Raw genomic sequence first — 25,454 nt, forward strand, 5'->3', positions numbered from 1 at the left:
TTCACAAAAAATAATTGAATATCAATTCAATAAAAATTTAATTAATACAGTGAATAGCGTCTCGCCAGGACTGGTAGCTGTAAAGGTACTAACTGGGTGATAAATCTGTCAAAGATTTCTCATAGATGGCGCTACGACTAAAAAGTCGTTGAAAAAACAAAGTACAAAGACACGACGCAAGCACATAGAAAAGTTCGTGAGGTCCGTTGGTTCGTTCCGTGGCTTAGTTGGTATAGCGTCTGGCACGGTATGCAAGAAGACGTCGGTTTGAATCCGACCGGATCGAAGGAATTTTTTCTGAGTGTCTTTTCTGAGTGTTCGACCTTTGTATTAATAATTATAACAAACTAATTCCTATAGTTATGTATTATCTTTAATTATCATTGAGTTTAAATTATGTAGTGTGTTGATTTGCATTCTCGCATATTCAAGAAATTAATAATAGAAATAATGCTAAATCATATCGAGTTCTTAGGTTTTCGCGATTGTTACACATAGGAAATGAAACTATTTTTTCGGATTTACAAGCTTGACTGTGAGTGCGGTCTCTCTTATATTGGACAAACAAAGCGAAGTATTTGTAACCGCGTCAAAGAACATATAGCTAATGTCAAACACCGTCGCGTAAACAAGTCTGCAGTCTGCGAGCATGACATGGATAAACCTACACATTCAATGAAGTTTGACAAACACCAGGTTCTTGCAAAAGAAGTCCGTTATCTACCCAGGATGCTGCCAGAGGCCATTGAAATTAAAAAACATCCTAATTTCAACAGGGAAGATGGTTTCTCAGTACCACTAGTTTGGGATCCAGTATTTCCTCTAATGAAAAATCCCAAACAGACATAAGACTGCTGTACTAATTAATATGTTTTAGTTTATTCTAATTCCTATTAATAATTAATAATAAATTGAACTTAATAAAAATTCATTCAAGAAAATAATTTGTAATTTGTAATTTGTAATGTAGCGTAAATTGGAATGTTTTCTTTGTAAAATTAAAATAAGGTATTTAATTAATAACTATTGTAACTATAGTGAAAAAAATTAGGGTGGTTTGCATTAATATTAGACATAACTGGTTGAAGACTGTACCACCTCAGTCAACCGTGACCATGGGACCTGTAAAGGGCCCGCAACGACGGTTTGTTTGAAAAAACAAATATACGCGATTTAAATCGGAAAAATAGTTTCACTTCAATGCTAAATCATCTAAAAATATAAAAAAATAATGTTCAATATTCTGGCTAATTGTATCTAGTAAAGTTTTGCAAAATTGTCTCGAAGTCGTATGCACCACGCAAGGGCAGTGACCCCGGACCCGCTTCACCCAGCCATACGTGATCTTTCTTGATCGCTTATTTACCTCTTTTTTAATTATGATTATGTACTAGTATTGTTATAATTTACTATTTATTTAAATTAATTAGAAAAGTAGAATGAAAAAATTTTTTTGTTACTTACATTTGGTACTTACCAACTTTTGTTTATATGAGAGTATTGCTAGAAGTACCTAGCGCGGATGTGCTACACTATTTGGACTACACTAGTATAGGAAGGTTAAATAAACTTGATGGAAATGACTGTAATGACAGTGATAAAAATGTAACTTACGGTTTTTTAGAGACTGTGCTACAACGGAGAACATGATATCGTTTATTCCATAGAGTTACTATAATGTGTTTACTCGAGAATGAAATCCGCGGATTTGAACTGGTAATTATGAATAAGGAAAAAGCTACCAAACTTAATACGCAATTGAGATAGTATTCCAATGATTAAACGGAAATACGAATTATAATCGTAAGTCAGTGGATTAAGATTTTTGTTCGATATAAATTAAGAAACATTGCGAAATCGATCGCAAGTAGTTTTTGGTATTATTATTATTAGCCTAAGCTAACAGATTAACTGCATATTAGCAATTAATGCGTGAAGTCATAATCAACTTTATAAGTCAAAATCAAAGTGAAATAATCATTTATTCCATTGGTAAAATTTTTACACTTGAAAACGTCATTTTTTAAGCTCCTGCTCGTTCACTACGCTTACCTCCCTGAGAAGGACGAGCAAGAAACTCTAGGGATTGCTCTTTTCAAATAAACTTAAATGCCACGGAATACACTTAGAATCATAATTGTGTGGAATCTAGACTCTTGTTTTATAATATGACTTTTCAATTAAAATACTTTTAATTTAAGTCTTAAACTTAGAAATTGATAATCTTAATATATTCTCCGGAATCTTATTGTAAAAACGTTTACAGTTTCCCATAAAATAATCGTTAACCTTAGTTAAACGAAATCGTGGTACCATGAGTTTGGACTTAGTTCTAAGATTAATATTATGGATATCTTCTTTCTTAATGAAATTATGTATATTTTACGGGCATACAAAATATTTGAGTAAATGTACTGTGATGCCATAGTCATGATACCAGTCTCCTTAAACTTTTCTCTGAGAGAAACCCTAGAACCTAAACGGTACACAGAACGAATCGCTCGTTTTTGCAATACAAATATGGTTTGTATATCTGCCGCTTTACCCCACATGAGAATCCTGTAGGACATTACACTATGGAAGTAACTAAAGCAAACTAGTCTAACAGTAGCAACATCGGTGAGCTCAGTTGAGGTCTCGGCTGCGTGAAGTTATAATACTTCACGCTAGTGTTGGGTAGAGACACGAAATTAAAACGAGTTTGAGGGAGTACGTTATTTGAAAAACGACGCGATACAATGTCCTACTTCAAACAAGGTGAAGTAAGTGGTAAGAATGTTGGCACCTACGGCAATGACTCAACAGACAGGGAATATTAAGCACATTTTCGAAACTTGATAGTACCAATCAATTGGATAACTTAAGTGTTATGGTGTAGTATAGATGAATGCTAATTTTATTTAGTACTATGGAAGTATGATCATATTTATTAGGAACAATAGAGCTCCTTGTGTAAGAGTTCATCCAGGGAAGTATTGCCACCTTAAATCTATTTCTGCCGCCGTTTCTGTTTTGAAGGGTAAGGGTGCTGGTGAAATTATAGGCACATGGGACTTGTCAACTTATGCCCATAAGATCTTTGCGATTGCGTGGCACTGCAGCTGTTATAGACAGGCATGTAGCTTACCATCAGACGTGTCCGTACCGTCACTTGATATTATGAAAAAAATAATAATAAAATATATTCCGATTGATATTCAAAATTTGCCATTTACGATGTTTAAAACTATAGTGGAACAAAAATTGTATACTTTAGTATAAAATTTATTATTATTATAGAGTTTCTGCGTACTTGGATGACAAAAATCGGTAGTGACCCGTTTAGCGCTTGCAGGTAGTCTCGATCTAAGATGTTTAAATTAAATATTGTAATGATAAATGTATTCAAATGTATATTTACAAAGAGCAACGAGTAAAAGAGGGAATGACGTCCCACCTACGTTAAAAAGTGCAAGACCAATCATTGTTGCATTTGTTGAATTCGAAGCAGTGTGACATGAGTGTGGATGTGACACGAGGTTGTGACTTGAGGTGAGGTGTGAGATGGGACATTTTTTATGACATGAGATGTTGTGACAATCTAAGCAAGCGAGTGGTACAAACGAGTTGCCGCGTGTATTAGAAACTCAACACTACTTCAAGCATTAACTGCATGCAGTCGAGCTTGGCTGCATGAAGGCGGTTTCGACTGCATGCAGTTAATGCGTGACCTCGTTATCCAAGACCTCGACTGCATGAAGTTGATCGTAATTGCATAGCTACATTTGGAATTTATAGGCGATTGCATCGATGCAATCGCCTGTAATAATAATAACGTACACACTCAACATAGCCCTGCACTAGGGAAACCCTGTATCGCGGGTGCCATGGATACACAGATAGACAACCACAAATTACACCCAAACTCACGAGAGAAATAAATGTAGGACACACCAATATTTCTCCCGGCCCGGGAATGAATGGCAGTCCGGCATGGTAACCGTTCGGCCACTGAGGCAGCCTATAAATCGCAAGTGTAGCGATGCAATCGACCGTTTCACGAAGGCGCATTTGCATTTGAAATGTTTGTCAATTGTGTAACGTATACACAAAATACGAGACAAAAAAGTGATGTGAGCGGGCTATAGAGATATCCTGCATAGAGCTTGAACGGCTTATTGTATTAAGCGTGTACAGACCCATCATTCATCTTACGAATTATTTGAAAAAAGATTGGATGAAGTTTTAGGCAAAGTAAATAATCCAAATAAATATATTGCTGTTTGTGGTGACGTCAATGTTAACTTATTAGAAGATTCCAGTGCTAGCAGTAGGCTCATATCATTTTTTCAATGTTATAGTCTTGTGAATCTTTTCTTGGTGCCTACTAGAATAACTTCTACTACAGCAACTTGTTTAAACAACATTTATACTAATGCCGTACCTGGTAATAAATCTATTATAAATAAATTAACGTCTGATCACTGCGGTCAGTTAGTCATTTTTAATATAACTGTTCCGATAAATAATGGTCGACTTAAAGCTTATAGAAATAACGTAATGCTTAAACTAACTGACATTCCGTACGTTAACAATCCCAATAAATTGTATAATTCAATTTTCAACATATTGAAAACTGAACGTGATAAACATCATAGACATCTCTCGCCAGGACTGGTAGCTGTAAAGGTACTAACTGGGTGATAAATCTGTCAAAGATTTCTCATAGATGGCGCTACGACTAAAAAGTCGTTGAAAGACCAAGTACAAAGACAGGACGCAAGCACATAGAAAAATTCGTGAGGTTCGTTGGTTCGTTCCGTGGCTTAGTTGGTATAGCGTCTGACACGGTATGCAAGAAGACGTCGGTTCGAATCCGACCGGATCGAAGGAATTTTTTCTGAGTGTTTTTTCTGAGTGTTCGATCTTTGTATTAATATTTATAATGAACGTGATAAAGTCCAAATTCATAACCATTAACAATTCATTGAAATGTAGTGATTGGGCGGCAGTGGGAATTCATAAAAGTAGATAAAGGTTACATGATCTTTACGATGAAAGGACCTATAACACTAAAAACAGTTTTAAGGATTTTGTTAGGAAGTATTCGAAAATGTTTAAACGTGTTTGTGTTGCAGCCAAAGCCATGTTTATAAAAAATAAAATTAAAAGCAGCGCGAATGTAGTAAAAACGGCTAGGAATATTATAAACAGCGAAACTGGAAGGGTCAAACCTCGTAACTTAGATTTTAAACTAAGATTAAATGACAAAATTCTAAACACAGACGCCGAAGTTGCTAAAATATTTGAATTTTTTTTACTGACATTCCAATTTTGACTACTAAGTCGTTAAATTCGTCTCACACTGTCGCTGAATCCTTACTGAAAAAAATAATGCAGTTAGTATTACTATTTAAGGTTCCGTCATGTATTTCTAAACGATATTGTTAAAGCTTTTAAGCCAAAGACATAAAAATACTGCTGACCTTGATGGTCTTTCAGTCAGAGTATTTAGTTCTATAGTTGATTGTATTGCGCCTTACTTAGCCTGTGTCTTTAATAAACGTGTTGATGATGGTGTGTTTCCTGACCTCATGAAGCAAAGTAAAGTTATTACTTTTCAAATCTGGTAGTATGTCAGACCCCACCAATTTCAGACCTATTTGAATACTACCAACACACAGTAAAATCAAATGTGTGCACATTTTTATAATAATAACTTAATGTCTCCTAAACAATTTGGTTTCACTCGGGGTCGCTCTACAACCGGTGCTGGTGTTGTGTTGATTAAACACATATTTGATGCGTGGGAAGACTCACATGACGCTATTGGTGTATTCTGTGACCGTTCCAAGGCTTTTGATTTTATGCACCATGACACCCTGGTCAGGAAACTTCGCCATTATTGTGTGGTGGGACGTGACCTCGACCTTCTTACATCGTATTTGAGTGGTAGGGTCCAGAAGATCGATGTTAACGGTACGAGATCATCAGGGTCTGCAATAAGCATGGGTGTCCCTCAAGGTTCAATTGTAGGTCCATTTTTGTTTTTAGTTTATATTAATGACTTACCTAGCCCCATGGAGGGTATAAAACAATGAGATAGTATTGTTTGCTGATGATACTTCATTATTATTTAAAGTTAAAAGGCACCAATGTTCCTACGACGATGTCAACAATTCTATATCTAAAGTAGTTGATTGGTTTGCTGTTAAAAACCTGCTTCTTAATGAGAAAAAAACAAATTGTGTGAAATTTACATTACCCAATGTTAGAGAGACGGTTACAAACATTGTAGTTAGAAAGAAAAAATGTAATCTTGTGTCTACAGTTGTATTTCTAGGTATAACGTTAGACGCTAAATTGCAATGGGGTCCACATATAAGTAAGCTATCAAAACGGCTCAGCTCTTACACTGTAGAGCTGAGCCGTTTTGATAACGCGATTTAAAAAATGCGGATACTTTCAGACGTGGAAACCGCTAGATTGGTTTACTTCAGCTACTTTCAATAATGACATACGGCATTTTGCTTTGGAGTAATGTCGCCGATATCAATAGAATGTTTGTCCTGCAGAAACGTGCGGTTAGGGCAATATACAATCTGGGCCCCGGAGTATCTTTTAGAGATAAGTATAATGAAAAAAATATTCTTACACTAGCGTCACAGGACATCTATGAAAATGTGATTTATCTGTATGTTAAGAGGAATAGTAATTTGTTTATGAAAAATAGTGACAGACATAACATTAATACGAGGAAAAAAAATAAACTTGCTGTTCTTGATAGTCGTCTTCACAAAGTCAAAAAATCATTTAAGGGGCAATGTATACGTTTCTATAACAAGATTCCAGTTGATATACAAAATTTGCCTGTCACGAGGTTTAAAACTATAGTGAAACAAAAACTTTATACTAAAGGTTCTTACGCGTACTTCTGCGTACTTGGATGACAAAAATCCATGGTAGTAACCCGTTTAGCTCATGCAGCTAAACGGGATACTACAAAGATCGAGACTACTCTCGATCTTTGATGTTTGAAACCAAAACAAAAAATATATTGCAAGAGTTGAATGCGTACAAATGTTATTTACAAAGACCAACCCCTAGAGTTTCTTGCTCATTCTTCTCAGGGGAATCTGCCTTACGAATGACCGGTAGAATTTTACCAATGTGACGATTTCAAGTGTAATAATGCTTACCTATGAAATAAAGATTATTTTGATTTTGATTTTGATTATCGTATGAGTTTGGACTTAGTTCTAAAGTTAATATTATGGATATCTTCTTTCTTAACGAAATTACCTATTATACCTTACCTATTATAAGCTAGGAATATGATTTAAAGAAGTTTGCTTCTCCGAAAATGTTTCGGTTTTTATTGAACAGATTTCGATTCATTGTTTCGAAAACACGTTACGATTTTTTACTGTTTTGTGATATAGACATGTTGTTCATTTCTCAATTCTCACATAACCAACATTCGGCTCGGCTTGGCAGTAGTTTATACTTTGTTCCATTAACAATTAATTTCTCTTTTTATATGAAATACAAGTAGCCAGTTTTTTCCTTGTAATGTTGTTCAGATATTGACCGTGAGCATAAAATTATTTCTGAACTTTTTATACAGTTCCAAATACAAAATAATACAATCTAACCAGCCTGCGCTATAGTACTGTACCTGACTACGCTGTCTGATATCGCGATTAACAGTCCTCTTTGGTTATTAGTTCATGGTATTAATGGATTATATAGTATTTATTTTATTGAATATCATGCCGTTTTTAATACCGTGATATTGATATATTTTTTATTAAAATATTTCACCAGTTTGTTGTTGTTGTACGGTCTGTCTATACAATTCAGTCTGGAGAAGTCGTCTGCTAGTCCTTTGTCAAAAGAACGGAAGGTTGGTCGTCGTCTTTTGTCCAAAAAGAAAGTCGGTGCAATTTCGAATACCTGTCAGTCTAGTTTGTCTTCGTGACCTGTCAGTCTGGTCATTCTTGGCGGCTGGACGCGACAGTTATTATTAATACAAAGATTGAACAAACATAAAGAAAAATCCCTTTCTGCTGAACATAAGCCTCTCCCAACGTAAGCCATTTTGCCCAGACTTCAGCTTGTCGCATCCATCTGCAGCCAGCAGCCTTTTGCAGATCGTCACTCCATTTAGCCATAAATATGTGTGTAATAAAGCTTAATTACTAGAGTTGCAACGAATATTCGGTTACTATTCGGTAATCGGCTTATTCGGCCTATTTTTTGCTATTCGGTCGAATACCGAATAGAACATCACTATTCGACAGAATATCTAAAAACAGGAGGAAAAAATAAGAAAAGACAGTAAATTATCTCAAATAGTAACTTCTATGGGATCAAAAAATACGTAACAAATCAAATGAATACTACCTACTGATTACGTAATTTTGTCATGAAATCATGATTAAACAAACGCTTACAAAATCAAAATATTTTCATTTTCATTTGCAAATAATAAATACATTTGCAAATGAAAATAAAATTAAGTTTTTGAAAGTCAATCAAACTGAAGAACTGAATAATCTCCATAAAAATAAATAAATTTTGTTTTTTTTTACAAAATCATGCATCATTTCATTACTTGTTTCAATTAATTTAACATATACATATCTTTGCTATAATGCGGTTTGGACGCCAATTTTCGTAAGATCATTAATCAGGCCGAATATTCGGCTATTCAGCCTCGCTCCGGGCCGAATATTCGGTAATCGGACCAAAGGCGAAATACTATTCGTTACAACACTATTAATTACATATACCGGGTTATTTATGCTACAAATCCTTTCACAACCTGAAACGACGACCTTGGCAGCCCGTCGTATCAAACAGACTGTTTTGCATACCGCCCGCATCGAGATATGGAAATAATTTCCAAACTACCATAAGTACTACATACTACCATGTTAAAGTCTCTGTTGCTTTAGTAGGGCGTGTAAATGTAGGTAATTTCACCGAGTTGGTACTGAGTTTGCAATAACCTTGATGACTGTGTAACACACGACGCTTTTCACTCCAAAAACATTTTTAACACGTTCATCGCCGTGGTGGACCTAAATGACCGGCATCTCATCTACTTATTGTGGCCGTGGAGGGTTAAAATGACCGGTACGTCACACGTAACTTTGCGATGCTCGTTCACGCCGCAGGTGGCAAACGCTACGCATTTAGCCATGTAACATAACCGCCGTGGCTCTGACGAACTGCTGTTGATTTTTAGGATTTTTGATCGCATACATACTTTTCTAGACTAAGAGGAAAGAAAAAAAAAATCTTTAATTTCAAACTGGATTTAAAAGTTACATACTAAGCAAAAAGTCAGTTTTAGGTAAACATCGATCGCACATTATGTGTATATACTCAGTCCGACATTGGGGTTAAAATGCCCGGCACTAAATATAATCTCCAACTAGAGAAAAAATCTATAAATATCGCGAAAAAATTTATATACGTATACAAATGAGACCAAAACAGTCATATAAGCCAATGTCATATTGAACATTTTTGAAAATTCTAACCGGCGACGAACGTGTTAACCGATTTGAAAAAAAAAAGGAGGAGGTTCTCAATTCTACTGTGTTTTTTTCTTTTTTGTATGCTACGCGACAACTCCGAATCGATTTTGATGATTATTTTTTATTGGAAAGAGGATACCTCCTGACCTATTTAAATTTGAAGGATATATTCCACGTGCAAGGGTGGCAAACTAGGGGATGAATGACTTTTGAGGTCGGTTGTTTTAGTACTCTGTACTGAGATTATTCACACTGAATGATCTTTCATAAAATGAAGTATATCGCGTTTGACCGCAGACTTATCGTAAGCCACATCTTTCACTAAACAGCGTTTTTTCACTACTACTTAACATAATAATAATTTCTTCAAACTTATCTCTCAAAGATAATCTGAGGCCAACAACTGTACGCGAATTTCCAACTCTTACATATGTCTGACTGCCTAGTACTCGAGGTCGCGGTGCGGGAAGATTTTTCCGCGAATCCGGGGTTTTTACCACATTTTGTGAGGAGAGACGAGAAACGCAAAACTTATTTTACTACACAAATGTGAATTGCCCTAACCGCACGTTTATCTTTTCGAACAACATACCACAAACAGCCCATATAATTTGCTATACAAATATTTATGCAGTCACTAGCATCTATAAGCATTTACATAATTGTACTCAGTCCATTGTACTCATTTAAGTAACTCGTAGTAGAGTTATTTGTAGCTGTCACTATTGATAATGATAATATTTAGTGAAGGAAAACAAAAAATACAGAAGAATTTCGACAGTTCGATAACTTGATCTGTAGCTCAATTGGTCAGAGGAGCGCTACGGTACAGCGTGGTCATAACTCCACCAGTTTTTATTATAATTATTAATACAAAGATGGAACACAAAGAAAATCTTTCTCGATCCGATGGCACTCGAACCCACGACCATACTGCATCGTAATATTGCTTTTACGGCATTCTGCCGAAGAACGTTCTAAAAATCTCTCACTAGATGTCAAATTCAATACAAAGACCTTTAACAAAAACCTATGACTAAAACACATAGGAGAATGTCGACAACTCGGTAACTTGACCCATTGCTCAGTTCTCAGTTCCTGAGACCCGTGAAATGTAACATCTCCCAACAGGATGCAGGAGTGTACAAGTTTGACTACGAGGGCGGTCTCTTTTATATTGGACAAACGCAGCGAAGTATTTGTACCGCGTCAACAAACATGTACTTAGCTGATGTCAAACACGTAAACAACTCTGCAGTCTGCGAGCATGTCACGGATAAACCTACACATTCAAACAATCTTGATAAACCCCAGGTACCCAGGATGCTGCGAGAGGCCATTGAAATTAAAAAAAAAAAACATCATAATTCAACAGGGAAGATGGTTTCTCCGTACCACCAGTATGGGATCCAGTATTTTCTCTGATGAAAAATCCCAAACAAACATAGACTGCAGTACTAATTAATAATTTGTTATTATAATTTATTCTGATTTCCATTATTAATCAGTAATAAATTTAATTTAATAAAAAAATCATATTGTTAAAGTAAAATAATAATAAATTAGAACGTCCTTTGTAAAAATTTAAAAATAGCGTTGAAAAATAAAGTGGTTTGCATTAATATTAGACATAACTGGTTGATGACTGTACCACCTCAGTCAACCGTGACCATGGGACCTGTAAAGGGCCCGAAACGTCGGTTTGTTTGAAAAAACAACGCGATTTAAATCCCAAAAATTGTTTCATTTCCTAAATATCTCTTTGGTTTTTTGTTTTGAGGCGTTTGTTTGGCTTTCGTATAGGTTTGTTGTCGTGAATTATAATATTAAAACTATAAAAATATTTAGATATTTCGTACTATAATACCAAACACAACCAATATTTAATGTGTATCTTGTTAATAACCACTTTAATGTTTTCATTTTTTTTTTGTTGTGCACAAAAATGTTATTGTAATTACTGTCTCCTGTATCTAGGTATGCAGGAAGAAATTTCTGTTAGAAATAAACAGTACCCTTTGTTTGTGTTTTCCTTGTTACTAAATTTGTTTTAGTTTTTTTCTGTACAATAAATATTGAAATAAAACATAAAAATACTGTACTGAGATTCTAGAATTTAAAGTTACTTATGTAAATTACAACCTAGTATTATTAACAAAACACCTGAGAAAAAGGGTATGACTTTATTTTGTTATATTGTGCATTGCATTCTGTGATATTCCCTAAGGATCCTTAGTTTCTGAGTGTATTAATATGCGCATGTGTATTATTTAATATATGGAATGCTAAAAGTAATTATTCCTTGAATAAAGTTAAAACGTTGACGACTACCAGTAGCTCAATGTGCGTACACCTTTTGTAACACTGCTTTTCAAAGAGAGCACGACTCTTTTATTGAAAGTGTTCTAGTCATTCAAATTACGTTTCAGCAAATGAATGTGAGACTTTGTACAGAAATGGAACACGCCTTTCAATGACATAGTATATTGGTAGATATTGATATATTTTCACATTGGCCAATACCACACAATAACGGTAATGTTCGAAAATTTACCTCTTTAATTGACACGACACGATAAAGGCAATCTCCGAAAATTAACCTCATTAATTGACACGACACGATAACGTCAATCTTCGAAAATTAACCCCATTAATTGACATGACGCGATAATGGCATGAAAATTATTTGTATTAGTTGACATGACACGTTCATTGCGTGGAAATTATCCGTATCAGTTGATACGACACGACTATGGCACGTAAATTAATCATATTACTTGACAACATGCGAAAATAGTACGAAAATTAACCACATTAAACGACAGGATATTATAATCGTATGAAAATTAAATACATTAAACGATCTATCACGATAATGGAAATTAATTACATTCGTTGACACGTCACGGCACGGAAATTAAAAAAGAAAATTATTCTTAATAACAAAAAAAGTTCCTTCTGTCTGGCCGGATTTAAACCGACGTCTTCTAGCAAACTGTGGCAGACGCTATGCTAACTAAGCAGCAACGGAACGAACCAGCTGACCTTACGAATTTTTCTACGTGCTTGTTGCAGATCTTTGTTTTTGGTTTTTAACATCTTTTTTGGCCGTGGCGCCATCTGTGAGAAATTTATTTCTTCACTCAGAGAGGTAGGTACGTTTTCAGCTACCATCGCTGACTAGAGACTTCGCTTTAATTTTCAAGTCTTTGTTACTACGCTTAGTTAGCATAGAGTCTGAGACGGTTTGCTAGAATACGTCGTCGTCGGTTCGAATCCGGCCCGTTCTAAGGATTTTTTTAAATCTTTATTATTAATAATTATAACAAACGAGTTAGTTAGTAGATCAATTTCACAAAAAATAATTGAATATCATGTTAGTAAAACATCAAGACTTTCATCACAAACTTGAAAAGAAAATAATACGCTAAAAGTTAATTGTTAATTGTGATGTATGGTACTGATTTTCTAGTGTGAACACCAGCGGCTTTAACTATGTATTATCTTTATTTATTGTATGCACTTTTGTGAACTGGTGTAAAAGATTGTTATAGTGAAAACGTTTGTTAGAAATATTCTTTCCACTAAACGTTGGATTTTTCTATCATATTTTTTTTATTCCAGGTCTTCACAAACGCATCCCCAGAACATTGGTGCGCGCCACCGCCAGAGCTGGACGTTCTGCAACTCCCAGATGATCTTCTGCGAAACCTAACTGTACCACGGCGGCCGTCTGGAACTTACGAATCTTGTATAGCTTATGTTGTGGATCCAAGAGCTTTGTATGTTGCTTTGAGCGACTATGTAGATGAGCGGTAAGTGTACCTATTACATCTACCTGACCTGTACTAAATAAAATCTTAATTAGCTACCAATTGAAATATTTATGTCGGAGTATAATCGTAAGGGAGTGGTTTAGGGAAATACCCTCGTCACTGATTTTGACAGGAATTATTCGATAATTGGCCTATTCACTTTTCGTTGTCAAATCGTTCAGCCGGCGATGAAATTACAACTTCAGTTGATTGCAATTAATTCCTTTATTCACTTTTCTTGGTATTCAGTTCGAAAGGTTAAAACGGATTTTAAATTTCACGCGGCAAGTTCACAGAGAACGGCCGCGCTTGTTCACTTTCCAAGTAACTGATATTTAAAGTCCCTCTTGTCAATGCGTGTTAGGTTTATAAAACATTGAACATAAACTTCAGTCCTTATTTTCATATGGCAACCCTGCCAACGACAGTCGTGTCATAAGACCACGTCAGATGACTGATTAAACTCAATATGGCTACAACATACACTGGTTTGAGTTCAGTCAGACCGAGGATTATTTTTTCTTTATATTCTTCGATCTTTGTGTCAATAACAATAACAAATTAGTGGCGTATTTTCACAAAAAATATTCATAGTAAAAACATTATTAAATTTATGGTATTGTTAGTTAGTTACACAAAAATACTCATTAAAACATTCATTCATTATTCATTTTTCTGATTAGCAACACAGTTCACAGAATTATGTAACACCGAGGAGAAGCATTAATATCCGAATTTATGAATAAATTTTCTATATTCAAATCAAACAAATCAAATATAAGGTTATGATGTTAAAATCTTTAATATTATAATGTAGATAAACACCATTAATCATTTGTGACAAATATAACGATCTGGATAAAGTTATTTAAATAAACGTATAATATGTCGTGATTTATTATCAAAAATACAACAGGTATACATGGTAAATTGCCCAAAAATTAGTAATTATGTCACATAATAACAAATCAGTGTGAATTATATTGTTACTTTTGGCGTTGTTATTTTTTAATCAATCATGAGTATGTTTTATATCAAGGTCGTTAAATAAAGATGCTTTTGAAGCCCAGACCCTAGTCTCAAAGCACGAAATGCGTAGCCGTTTCACTAAGTAGTTCCTCTGTTTTGTGTCCATAAGGCCTTCCTAACATCATCGTGAACTGATAATACATCCCACTGCTAAGTACGTGTCTTGTTTAACCCGTTCATGGATAGTTAGGGCGCGTTTCCATTATGCCGTGTCTACAGATAGTTGTGCAGTTTAAAGTGTCGCACAAACGACATTTTGACGTTATGATAATAGATCGTTATGTAATAGTAAATACCTGTTCAGACCAGGTGAAAGTTTCTCTGTTTCGAGCGTACTGTCAGGCGTTTCATGCGAGAGATTTAAAAAAATAAAACTAGAAATATCCAAAATTTTAACATTAAACGCTCCCATACATTTTATATGACGTTCGTAGAGAAGCTTTACTTGACCTACTTTTAGAGGTGTCATTTAGGAGTCTATTCTCGTGCTCCGCCCGACATCCGTCCGAAAAAAAAAAGTCAAATAAGTAATACTGAACCATATCACAAGACAGTGTAAAGTATGAAGCTTTATTGCATCATGCGTCTTATAATTTGATCGGGTATTATTTTTTCATAGTAATTGTTTCGGACTTGTGTCGGACGCCGAACGGCAGTAGACCCCCAGGTCCAGTTGGCGCGGAAGCAACGTCAACTAAATAATTCTATTAACTCATGCATTGACATGAGTTACTAGAATTATCAGTCGAGAGTGATCAGTGAGTTTTTCTTAGTTTTACCATTGACAGATGCTATCAATTTGTCTGCGGACAGAGTGACCAAATATTACACCAGACTGATCAGAAATGAGTTGTGAGGCCAGTGGTGGCAGTAAGCTGACTAGTGCTGTAACTTGAAAACGGCACATTTTTGAAAAAAAAAGAACATGAAAAAAATTTCTTTTTCTAAATTTGGTTTTTTTTTCAGAAAAAATAAAATGGAATAAATGAAATAAAATAAGAGACTAACTTTTATAGGAAATGAAACTATTTTTCCGCAATTAAATTGCGTATATTTTTCAAACAAACCGAAATTTCGGGCCCTTTACAGGTCCCATGGTCACGGTTGACTGAGGTGTTACAGTCTTCAACCAGTTATGTCTAATATTGATGCAAATCACCGTATTTTTTTTCACTATAGTTACAATAGTTATTAATTAAATACCTTATTTTTAATTTTACAAAGAAAACATTCCAATTCAAATTATTTTATTGAATTAATTTTTATTAAGTTCAATTTATTATTAATTAATAATAGAAATTAGAATAAACTAAAACATATTAATTAGTACTGCAGTCTTATGTCTGTTTGGGATTTTTCATTAGAGGAAATACGGGATCCCAAACTGATGGTACGGAGAAACCATCTTCCCTGTTGAAATTAGGATGTTTTTAATTTCAATGGCCTCTGGCAGCATCCTGGATAGATAACGGACTTCTTTTGCAAGGACCTGGGGTTTGTCAAACTTCATTGAATGTGATTATCACTAATATCAGGTTTCTTACCACGGTATGACTTCTTTTTATTTTCCCGATTTTTTCATTGAATATGTAGGTTTATCCATAACATGCTCGCAGACTGCACTGCACTTGTTTACGCGACGGTGTTTGACATCAGCTATATGTTCTTTGACCCGGGTACAAATACTTCGCTTTGTTTGTCCAATATAAGTCCAATATATCCATACCTTCTTTCTTGGACTATCTTAATTCTTTATGTACTAAGATCCAATTTACTATGAAACAAGAGAATTGTAGTACTTTAGCTTTAATTTTTAAGTTTTAGTTAATAACAAGTTTTATCTATGAAGAATAATATTACTTACTTTTAGAAATAAAAACGTGCTCCAGAAAAAAACGGTTTCTTTTCATGTTTTCTTTATTGTTTTTTTTCACCTAAAAAACGGTTTTTTAACAACACTAAAGCTGGCATTTGTTTTAGCAGAGAATAAAGAATAAGAGAACGGATACTCTCCGCCCCTCCCTAGTTTTAGATACCGCACCACGCCCCGCACATTGCCGGTCACATTGACGGAACGACAACAAGGCTGCCGGCGAGTCGTTTTCGTGCGAACACGGCTTTGATATTTGAATTTGATATTTCATTTATTAATTACGAAACTTGTACGTTAATATAAAACATAATTTTACGTTACTTTTTATTATAGTCGTGAATTGTGCTGTGTACGGCTGTTTATCATCATTTTCCGAAAGATAAAACGAAGCAAGTAAAAAAAAACTTATGTCTGAGACTCATTCAGTTATTGTTTAGTTCATTTATTTACTGCAGAGTAATATATGTATGTATAAAAATATAGATTTATTATATCAATACTAAATAGTAATATAGATTTAATATATTAATTTAATATATAAATGAGACGCCATGACTTCGCGAATTTTCTATTCGTATTGCCGATAAATATTACGTAGGTAGTGAATGTATCTAATTATTAATTAACTAATAAAAAATTGGTTACCTTACTTAAAAGTACATGTCCGAAATATAACATTATAAGTGCTTTTAACATATTTTTGAAATAAATCTTCAATATTACTCTAGTTAGTGAATTAATGAAAAATATAATAATATATCGACATAAATACATAATAGACATGTATAATTATTAGGATTCTATTAATGGAATCATAGATAATAGATTCGCGTTACAATTTTCGCTATGTTGCCGCTCTGACCACATAACGTAATACTGCGAGGAAGTGATGGGTAACCCTGCCAATTCATGCATACATTTGCGCGTGTGCAGCTAGCGCCTTGCTGTATGTAGTAGTAGTAGGTAAACAACTTTCAACCGTTGTATGTAGTGTCCGGGGCGTGGTATTAGTTCAAACTTCGGGAATCTAGAAGAAAAAGTGCATGGGCGAGACTTGTTTTCATTTTGTAGTAGAAGTAAACAGTTATGCATAATTGTGAAATGTGTTTTTTATGTTTTAAAAGGTCAGAACTCGTTCGCGAAGGGGGAGCACTTCGTATGGTAAAGATCAGTCAATTGATGCCGGTGTCGAGTGAAAATGAAAGAAAAGAACAGGTTAGTTAAGAGGCTAAGAACGTAGATTTTGATAAAGAGATATGTTAACGAGCGAGTAAACAATTGTAATATCAGTTAAGTATTTGAATAGTATATTTAAATAGAAACTACAGAAAGGCAGAAAAATACAACGCTCTGGCAGCCCACTGACATTGACTGACAAAGGTTTGAATTCTTTGTCGCTGTCAGCGAGTCACTGCTCCAGCCAGTTGCCAGTAAGATATTTTGTAAAAATATATCTTGAAACATCTTACCTTTCGAAATTTTCGTATATTTTGTTTATATACGAAAAGATCATTATTTATCCCTTGACATTGTATTTTAAATTGTAATATTGTGATATTGACAATATGAAATAAATAGTTCTATTCTAATTTCCTTCACGTTGTTTTTAAGTTTTTGATCATCGCCGTTTTCCTGAATGATACGAGATCTTTATTTTTACTAAAAACATAATGACGTCAAATCTTGATAGTAGTGCCACAAGTTCAGACTCCTAACGTAACTTATGGTTACAGAAACAAAAAGGGTAAATATATTATCGACATAATTTTTTTTAAATGATGCTTTGAGAAGCACGCGTTAAAAAAGACGATTCATTGAAAATTACTGATATGATGCTACGATTAAAAAACTATATTATAAACATACACAAATATAAAAATAGGACATAAGACATAGCCCTGTGGAACCCCTCTTATACAGTACGCCAGTGTAACCTAGAACTTATTTTCGCATAGATAGTATCACCCTACGTGACCCACTTTGCTTGCCACGTCTTAAATTGAGAGATGAACAGCCCAGGAAGCATAATTTAATCAGCGTCTTTTAAAGTGTGGGGGATATAAATTGCTGTCCCTTGGGCGAGAGATACATTTTTGAATGTTGACTAGCCATTTGCTAGTGTTATAAAAAGTGGGCTATGTAGATTGTGGCCTAACGATCTAGACAACTTGGCAACGATTGATTTATACGCATACAAAACAGGTGCGAATGGAGAAGCATTGACTTTGTCCAATGTCATTGTAGTAGTAACAAAAAAAGTAACATGTAACTAATCCAATGCGTGTTGGAAGCTCTGGTACGTTTTCAAAGATTAGATTTCTCCAGATGAACCTGAAAGACTCGACGATGTTGATAACTGAATTTAAATTCTTTTACTTAAGTTATGCAAACTATACTATCATTGCTATGTTCTGTAAATATATGGGTAAAAAAATAAATTGTCGGAAAATCCACTTGTTCGTTGACTGTCTGAAGGTAGTAGAGACAAAGTTCTCGGTTTTTAACATTCCAAAAACCAAAACCAATTAAGTCCTGATATGAATAAAGTTACTGGTACGTCACGTTTGTCTTCAGAGGCAAATACAGACGGATCTATTGTTGTTGCAACTGCTATAAAATATTATAGTATAGATACGAAGCTTGTTTTACCTTGAAATATAGTAGATAATAAAACCTTGCGAAGAAAAGGTATCCAAAAGCTATCAAGTTACGAGAATTGTTTCGTAGCGATGTACACATGTGGTTGGATGTGTGATATATATTTTTAAGTTACAATTTCCTTTCAGATAATAAAAGTGAGAGAAGCTATACTAAACATACGAAGTGCTGAACCCGTCGCTTGCTCTAATGGATGGAAGTTTAACACTGAACACTATACCACCACGTTAGTTACTGAGGTAAGATTTGCATTCTGACCATATTTATATTATGCAATCGATAAATATAATTTCATATTCTTAATCTTGTTCATATAATTACGTACCATGGAATATGGAACAAGAATATACTTATTTCTAATGGAAATTAAAGTTATTTTCGGATTTAAAATTGCGCAAATTTGTTCTTTTTAAACAGATCAACTTTTCAGGCTCTTTACAGGATCTATATACGTACTTGACTAAATATAGTTTTAAAATTCAAATAACATATTTGTTTATTGTCATTGATGTTATTTTATTGGACTGCAAGACTACAGTGAACTTTGGATTACAGCGAATTATAAATGCACTCAAGAAAAAGCATTTTAACATGTGTATCATGAAGAATAAATGAATCGGAATTTGATATTAATAGTAATAATTTATTTATTTAAAATGTTATAACACTTACTCTAGCTGTAAAGTACAATAGTCATTTACAAAGATTAACCAGGTAACCTCTTAGCCCTGTGGAAGAAAAACTGAATAAATACAATGAAATAAAACTATATTTAATTGTGACAATCCTAATAATTACTTTCGTGGTCTATGAACTCTATGTACGTCCCAGTGTGAACTCAAACGCTGAGGTCACAGTGGCACCGTGACCATGGTACCTGTAAAATGTCCAAAATGTTGGTTTGTTTGAAAAAATAGTTTCATTTCAATTGTTAATCGTTATTAGCACATTTGAACCACCGGTATTTTGTTAGATTGGCCTGTGCAACGCGGTTTTCTGAACGTGGATGATAAATAGAATCTTAGAATTGAATTTTTCATAATGTTTGGTCATAATTTTCCAGTTTTCTCTAGTCTGTGATCAAGAATGGCTGCCCCGCACTGGAAACACACTCTTCTGGGTGGGATCAATATTTGGAAACATATTTTTTGGTTGGATGTCGGACAGGTAAACGTTTTTTGTTACAAATTTTATTTTCTTACCATCATTAGGGTTAACAGATGATATAGTCTTTGCACCTTGTCGCTATTTCCTGTCTGTAGATGACTAATGGGTATTATCTTAATTTGGATTTCTATTCTGTGATTTACTTACTTATTTTTTTCTCAGTTACTTACTGAAGTTCCATAATAGTACACAAACCGATTAAGGGATAAATTCAGAAAATGAGCAACGTTTTCTTGTGTATTATCTATATTAAAATGTATCTTTGTACTGATCACGACAAATTCTCCTCAATCTGAATGACCTAAATCCAATGGTGCTTGTGGAGATGCTGTAATGATAGCGGTAGTGATGCCATCAGTTAATACAGACTTGAAGTAATCAAACCTTATATCTTTTGAAAATTCTTAACAAAATTTAAATCTTTATAGATACGGTCGTCGTCCAACAACCCTATTAATGATCTTCCTGGAAGTGCCACTGGCTATCGCAGCATCATTCCCCAGCACTTATTGGACGTACATAGGGTTGAGAGTTGCTGGTGGACTTTTCTTCCCTGCTTTGTATCAACAGCCTTTTATATTGGCCTTGGAATTGATGCCGCCTAATAGAAGAACATATGCTGGTAAGTATTATTGTGGAACGTAGTGACATGTCATGAATACGTCGTTGTATATCATAGAATGTTTAGTATCCTAATTTTTGCAATCTCTCGCTTTTAACAATAGTAGTTTTTTAGAAATAAACCGTAAATAACAGCATTATGTATTAGACAATGCCAACTAAAGCCAGTCATTTTTTGGATATGCGCATGCCGTTACTTATAATAGTAATTTTATAATACCTGATAGATGGTGTTATCAAATGTGACCATATGAAGTGAACATAGGCCTCCCTAATAAAATGCTTTCTTTGAATTGTGCATATTATCTTTGTAATAAATATAGATACATTAATGATCTTAACACTTGCAATTTATTTGACTTAACTTGCAATTTATTAGCAATGTTTAGTGAAGAAATGTTTTGTTTCCGAATTACCTTTGACGTATTTTTTGTTGGGCGCCTTTTGCTGGTGAAATATCAAAAAAAGTGTGTTTGTTCCTCAATGATGAATACGGAGCCCTTACTTATTTATATGAGTTGCAAATCATTTGTTTATTATGATTTTATCTTTTTTCAGGTATTGTAGTAGGTATGCTTTTTGCAGCCGGTATGTGTGTGTTGGCTCTCCTTGCATATATCATACGAGACTGGTTTTACCTGTCTTTGGCTACAAGTCTACCTTTTCTTTTACTTTATGGGTAAGTTTGTTACATTATTTCAACATGCTTAGTCTAGTTATTTTAGTAATTAGATTAAATTATTTCTGTAATTACTAACTTGGTAATTTCAGTTATCGTCGTCGCACCCATTTTACAATTGCAGTTACCTAAAAGCTGATTCAAGCTCATGTAATGAACCAACTGTTGTTCGTGTTGATGAATGCTGTATATCCATTAAGCTAATAATTTTTGGACAAGCTCTTTACCCGCTCACACGATGCGCTCCTCCTACCGCAAAATTGCGGCTATTTGGTTTCGCAAATTAGAAATGCATTCAGTTTAAATACAAGTTTTTATAAATAAAAATTATTATTTTGCGCTGCTAAATAAATACCCTCCGTACTATCAACAAAAACATCTCAAATATAATGCAGTAATACACCGCAAATCCTGCACTTAAAAAGCACTAATGAAATTTTTGGTGTACTTGGATAAATATGATAATATTCCGTTTGAGTGGTTCTAACGTTTACCATGAAATTACTCCTTAAAGTAAGTTTATAAACATTTATATTCAGAGTAAACTTAAAAAACGCTACTTATTGTATGTTTTCAATAAATAAACACAGAAATCACCAGCCCAAACAATAACACACACGATTGTCGTGACGTATTTTTGAAGTTGTTTATTTTTTTTAAATGACAGACCCAGGCATTAAAAACGTTATGGTTTGCTAGAGTAGTTACCGCAATAGCAATTAATATTAGTTCTTTTACCTGTTATAACTTCGATATCCGATAAATCGGTATAAAATCATCACCGGCACCTCTGGGTATGGTATGCGTCTACGGCTGCATGTATCGCGTGAGCGGATAAAACGCGTAAAAGTTAAGTTAAGTTCTATCTCCTATATTACGTTTTTCAGATACTATTGGATCATTCCTGAATCTCCGAGGTGGCTGGTGGGTCGCGGCAGGATAGCTGAGGCGGAGAATGTTCTCCGGAATATAGGAAGAATGAATGGTATACAACTGCCTAGGGGGTTCCTTTTGTTGTTACACGTAAGTTCAAATTCAATATTAATATTATTTAAGTTATAATTTCATATACATTTTTAATTACATACTCTATCAGATACATGGTAAGACATTGAAACCCTTGAGGGGTTTATAATGTGTCACGTCTGACAAAGGAAAATGAAGTAGTTGTTAACAGTTCTCAATAAGTACATCATCATTTTAATTTAACATAAACGATCTTATATAAATAGATAATTAGGTCAGGCATAAATTATTTAATAATTACGTTTGTAATTATTAATACAAAGATCGAACATTTAGAAAAATTCCTGGATTCGAAACAAATGTTTTCTAGCAAACCGTGACGGACGCTATGCCGACTAAGCCACGCAACTTGTTGCAGATATTTGTTTCTGGTTTTTGGTCGTCCAACTATAGGTAAATAAAACATTATGACATAATGGCTAGGTAATTTATTAAGTTTTTTAGTATGAGCACGTTAGCAGTTCTGGTACCATAGTACTTATTATGAGTAGGTACAGGGGGCCTACCATAACCATTCAAAAAACAATCTTATTTCAATGTAAGCTTATTATAATATTACTCATATTCGTACCATGGCAAACCAACCAACCAAGTAATGTATTATTGCTAAAGCGATTGAAATAACGAATGATTTCCCAATATTGTCTGTTCCTTACTAAAAATAGGAAAGAAATAACGCTATATGAACTGTATAATGCCATCTGTTTCTTTTTAGATGTTCCAAATTATTCTATCGTAGTATAATGTTATAGTAGTAAAAAAGAAAAGTGTGTAATAATGAAATCTATAAAAATTACGTCGTTTTCCGCATTTTCATGAAGAAAAATAAATAAAACAAGCTGAGTCTTGATTGTCACGATGACGTTGTGAATTCGGAATTATGGTCGAGTGTTAAACTGCCAGTCAAGAAGCATATAGATGTCGCTGTCATATTTTTACGAAATAAACATCGCTTATTTTTATTTAACGAGAAATTATTTCCTATGTCCTATGAAATAAAAAATAAACAAAATAATGAAGAGATATATGTAAATAAATAACTTATAAACTTAAATTTAACTTAACTTTTAATTATTACAAACCAATATTTTGCCAATAAATTCGAAAATAATATTGTTTTCATTACATGTGTGTAACCATTTTAAGATTGCTAAATTTGACATAAGAGCAATATTAATTTAATGTTATAGTCGCGTCACAATACGAACTGAGTGAATGAATAGTCACAAAGCTGCCAATAAAACATCATAGTTTTAACATTATAATAAGCTTATTTTAAGCGCGTCATGGTACGAAAAGTCAATGTATGGTTAAAGTAACATAGTTCTAAGAGGTTGTGGTAGGCCCCAGCACACATTTAAAAAGTCACCAAGCGGGTGGTTATCCGCTCACGCGATGCGCTCCTCCTACCGCAAAATGGCGGCTATTTGGTTTCGCAAAATAGAAAAGGATTCAGTTTAAATACATGTTTTTATAAATTATTATTCTGCATTACTAAATAAATACCCTCCGTACTACCAACAAAAACATCTCAAATAAAATGCAGTAATACACCGCAAATCCTGCACTTAAAAAGCACTCTTGAAATTTTTGGTGTATTTGGATTGTTAATACAAAAATCGAACACATACAATTACTTTGAAGGTCAAGAAGGTTCTACAATCTCTCACTATAGTCGTCACCAAATAAGAGGCCAAATTTGACAGATAAAGAAGGCCATAGCATGTAACTTTGAATGCGATCATCGAAACAATAAACAAACAAGTATTAACATAATTGAGTTTAAAAAAATACATAAATGTTGTTGAAACGTTATATAATAAATGACAAAACATATTTGAACTACTGTTTTCGCACGAATTCCAAATTGAAATGCAATTTTTCAGTTACCTCGAAACGCCCTGAAAACAGTTACGTCCTCAAGCTATTTTTTTAAAGTAATAGTAATAATAATTGCAATTTAATCGCCGAATTTCACCGAGTCACGTCGATTTCTCGGAAAAAATATTTTAAAAAATATTAGACTAAATTATGAACATTATTTTTGAGATTGTTTGTTGTTGACATTGACAACTTCTAACTTTTTGCCAGTCAAATAATTGAAAATTTATGAACTCCTTGGTTTCTTGGTAATTTAATGTTTGTTGTGTTGTTTTATCGATGAACGTACTTATTTGCACTAATTAACACTTAATTTGGCCTTTTAGGCCCCTGAACAACACTGAACCGAATAATAATCTAAACAATCACAAACCCTGAATCGATTTCTCGTGAAAATCGTATAATGTGGTTACCGATATGATTAGTCCACATCCCTATTCGCGTCACGATGACAAGTGTCAAATTTGGCCTCTTATTTGGTGACGACTATAGATGTCTCTAGCGGCGCAGAATGCCGAAAATTCCAATACAAAGATCTTTAACAAAAACACATTGGAGAATTTTGACAATTCGACAACTTCACACGTAGTTCAGTTGCAGTATGGGTGTGGGTTCAAGTAACATCGGATCAAAAAAATCAATACGTTCAATCTTTATATTTATAATCATTACAAAATACGTATTTTATATTTCAAATTCGTATTTCATTTACAAGGGTTTTAAATGATACCCGTCTGGCATTACACGTCACGGTTCAAAAATGTTTAATTATTTGGCTTACAGCGTTTTTTCATTGAAGTCAATTGATGAGGCAAATCAATTAAAATGTCCTAATCACCTCAATGAAAAATCAGACAACAATCCCACGCTTACAGAACTGAGAATGTCTTATACGGAGTGTATATGTTATCGGCAATGAAATAAACTCTGTTATACACTTGGTCTAGGTATTATTATACAATGACGAAGGTGCATTAGGCAATTTGTTGGTGCACAAAGCAATATGATGATAGGATGTGCTTGTGTGTTATGAAAAATATTTTATGGACGTCCAAGTGTCACAATAGTTCATGTTGCAAGAATAAGTGAGTAATTAAAATAATTCGTATATAAATTAGAAATGAAATATGTTTAAGAATTCCTATTTTTTAACCGACTTAAAAAAGGAGGAGGTTCTC

At 34.0% G+C, this 25,454-nt stretch overlaps 1 protein-coding gene across 1 annotated transcript in view; it reads left to right on the forward strand.

The window, feature by feature from the left end:
- The window catches only part of LOC113229026 (organic cation transporter 1-like), a 55,956-nt gene that overhangs the window by 23,896 nt on the left and 6,606 nt on the right, over positions 1-25,454 (forward strand). The window contains exons 3-10 of the mRNA XM_026462497.1: positions 10,659-10,841; positions 13,152-13,342; positions 17,369-17,459; positions 19,031-19,141; positions 19,966-20,069; positions 20,498-20,691; positions 21,249-21,369; positions 22,257-22,392. Of these exons, the coding sequence (XP_026318282.1) occupies positions 10,659-10,841; positions 13,152-13,342; positions 17,369-17,459; positions 19,031-19,141; positions 19,966-20,069; positions 20,498-20,691; positions 21,249-21,369; positions 22,257-22,392 (1,131 nt within the window). The remainder of the gene's footprint in view (positions 1-10,658; positions 10,842-13,151; positions 13,343-17,368; positions 17,460-19,030; positions 19,142-19,965; positions 20,070-20,497; positions 20,692-21,248; positions 21,370-22,256; positions 22,393-25,454) is intronic.

The sequence above is a fragment of the Hyposmocoma kahamanoa genome, unplaced genomic scaffold (genome assembly GCF_003589595.1).
Source record: "Hyposmocoma kahamanoa isolate Upper Pololo Valley unplaced genomic scaffold, ASM358959v1 270, whole genome shotgun sequence".
Taxonomy (NCBI): Eukaryota; Metazoa; Arthropoda; class Insecta; order Lepidoptera; family Cosmopterigidae; genus Hyposmocoma; species Hyposmocoma kahamanoa.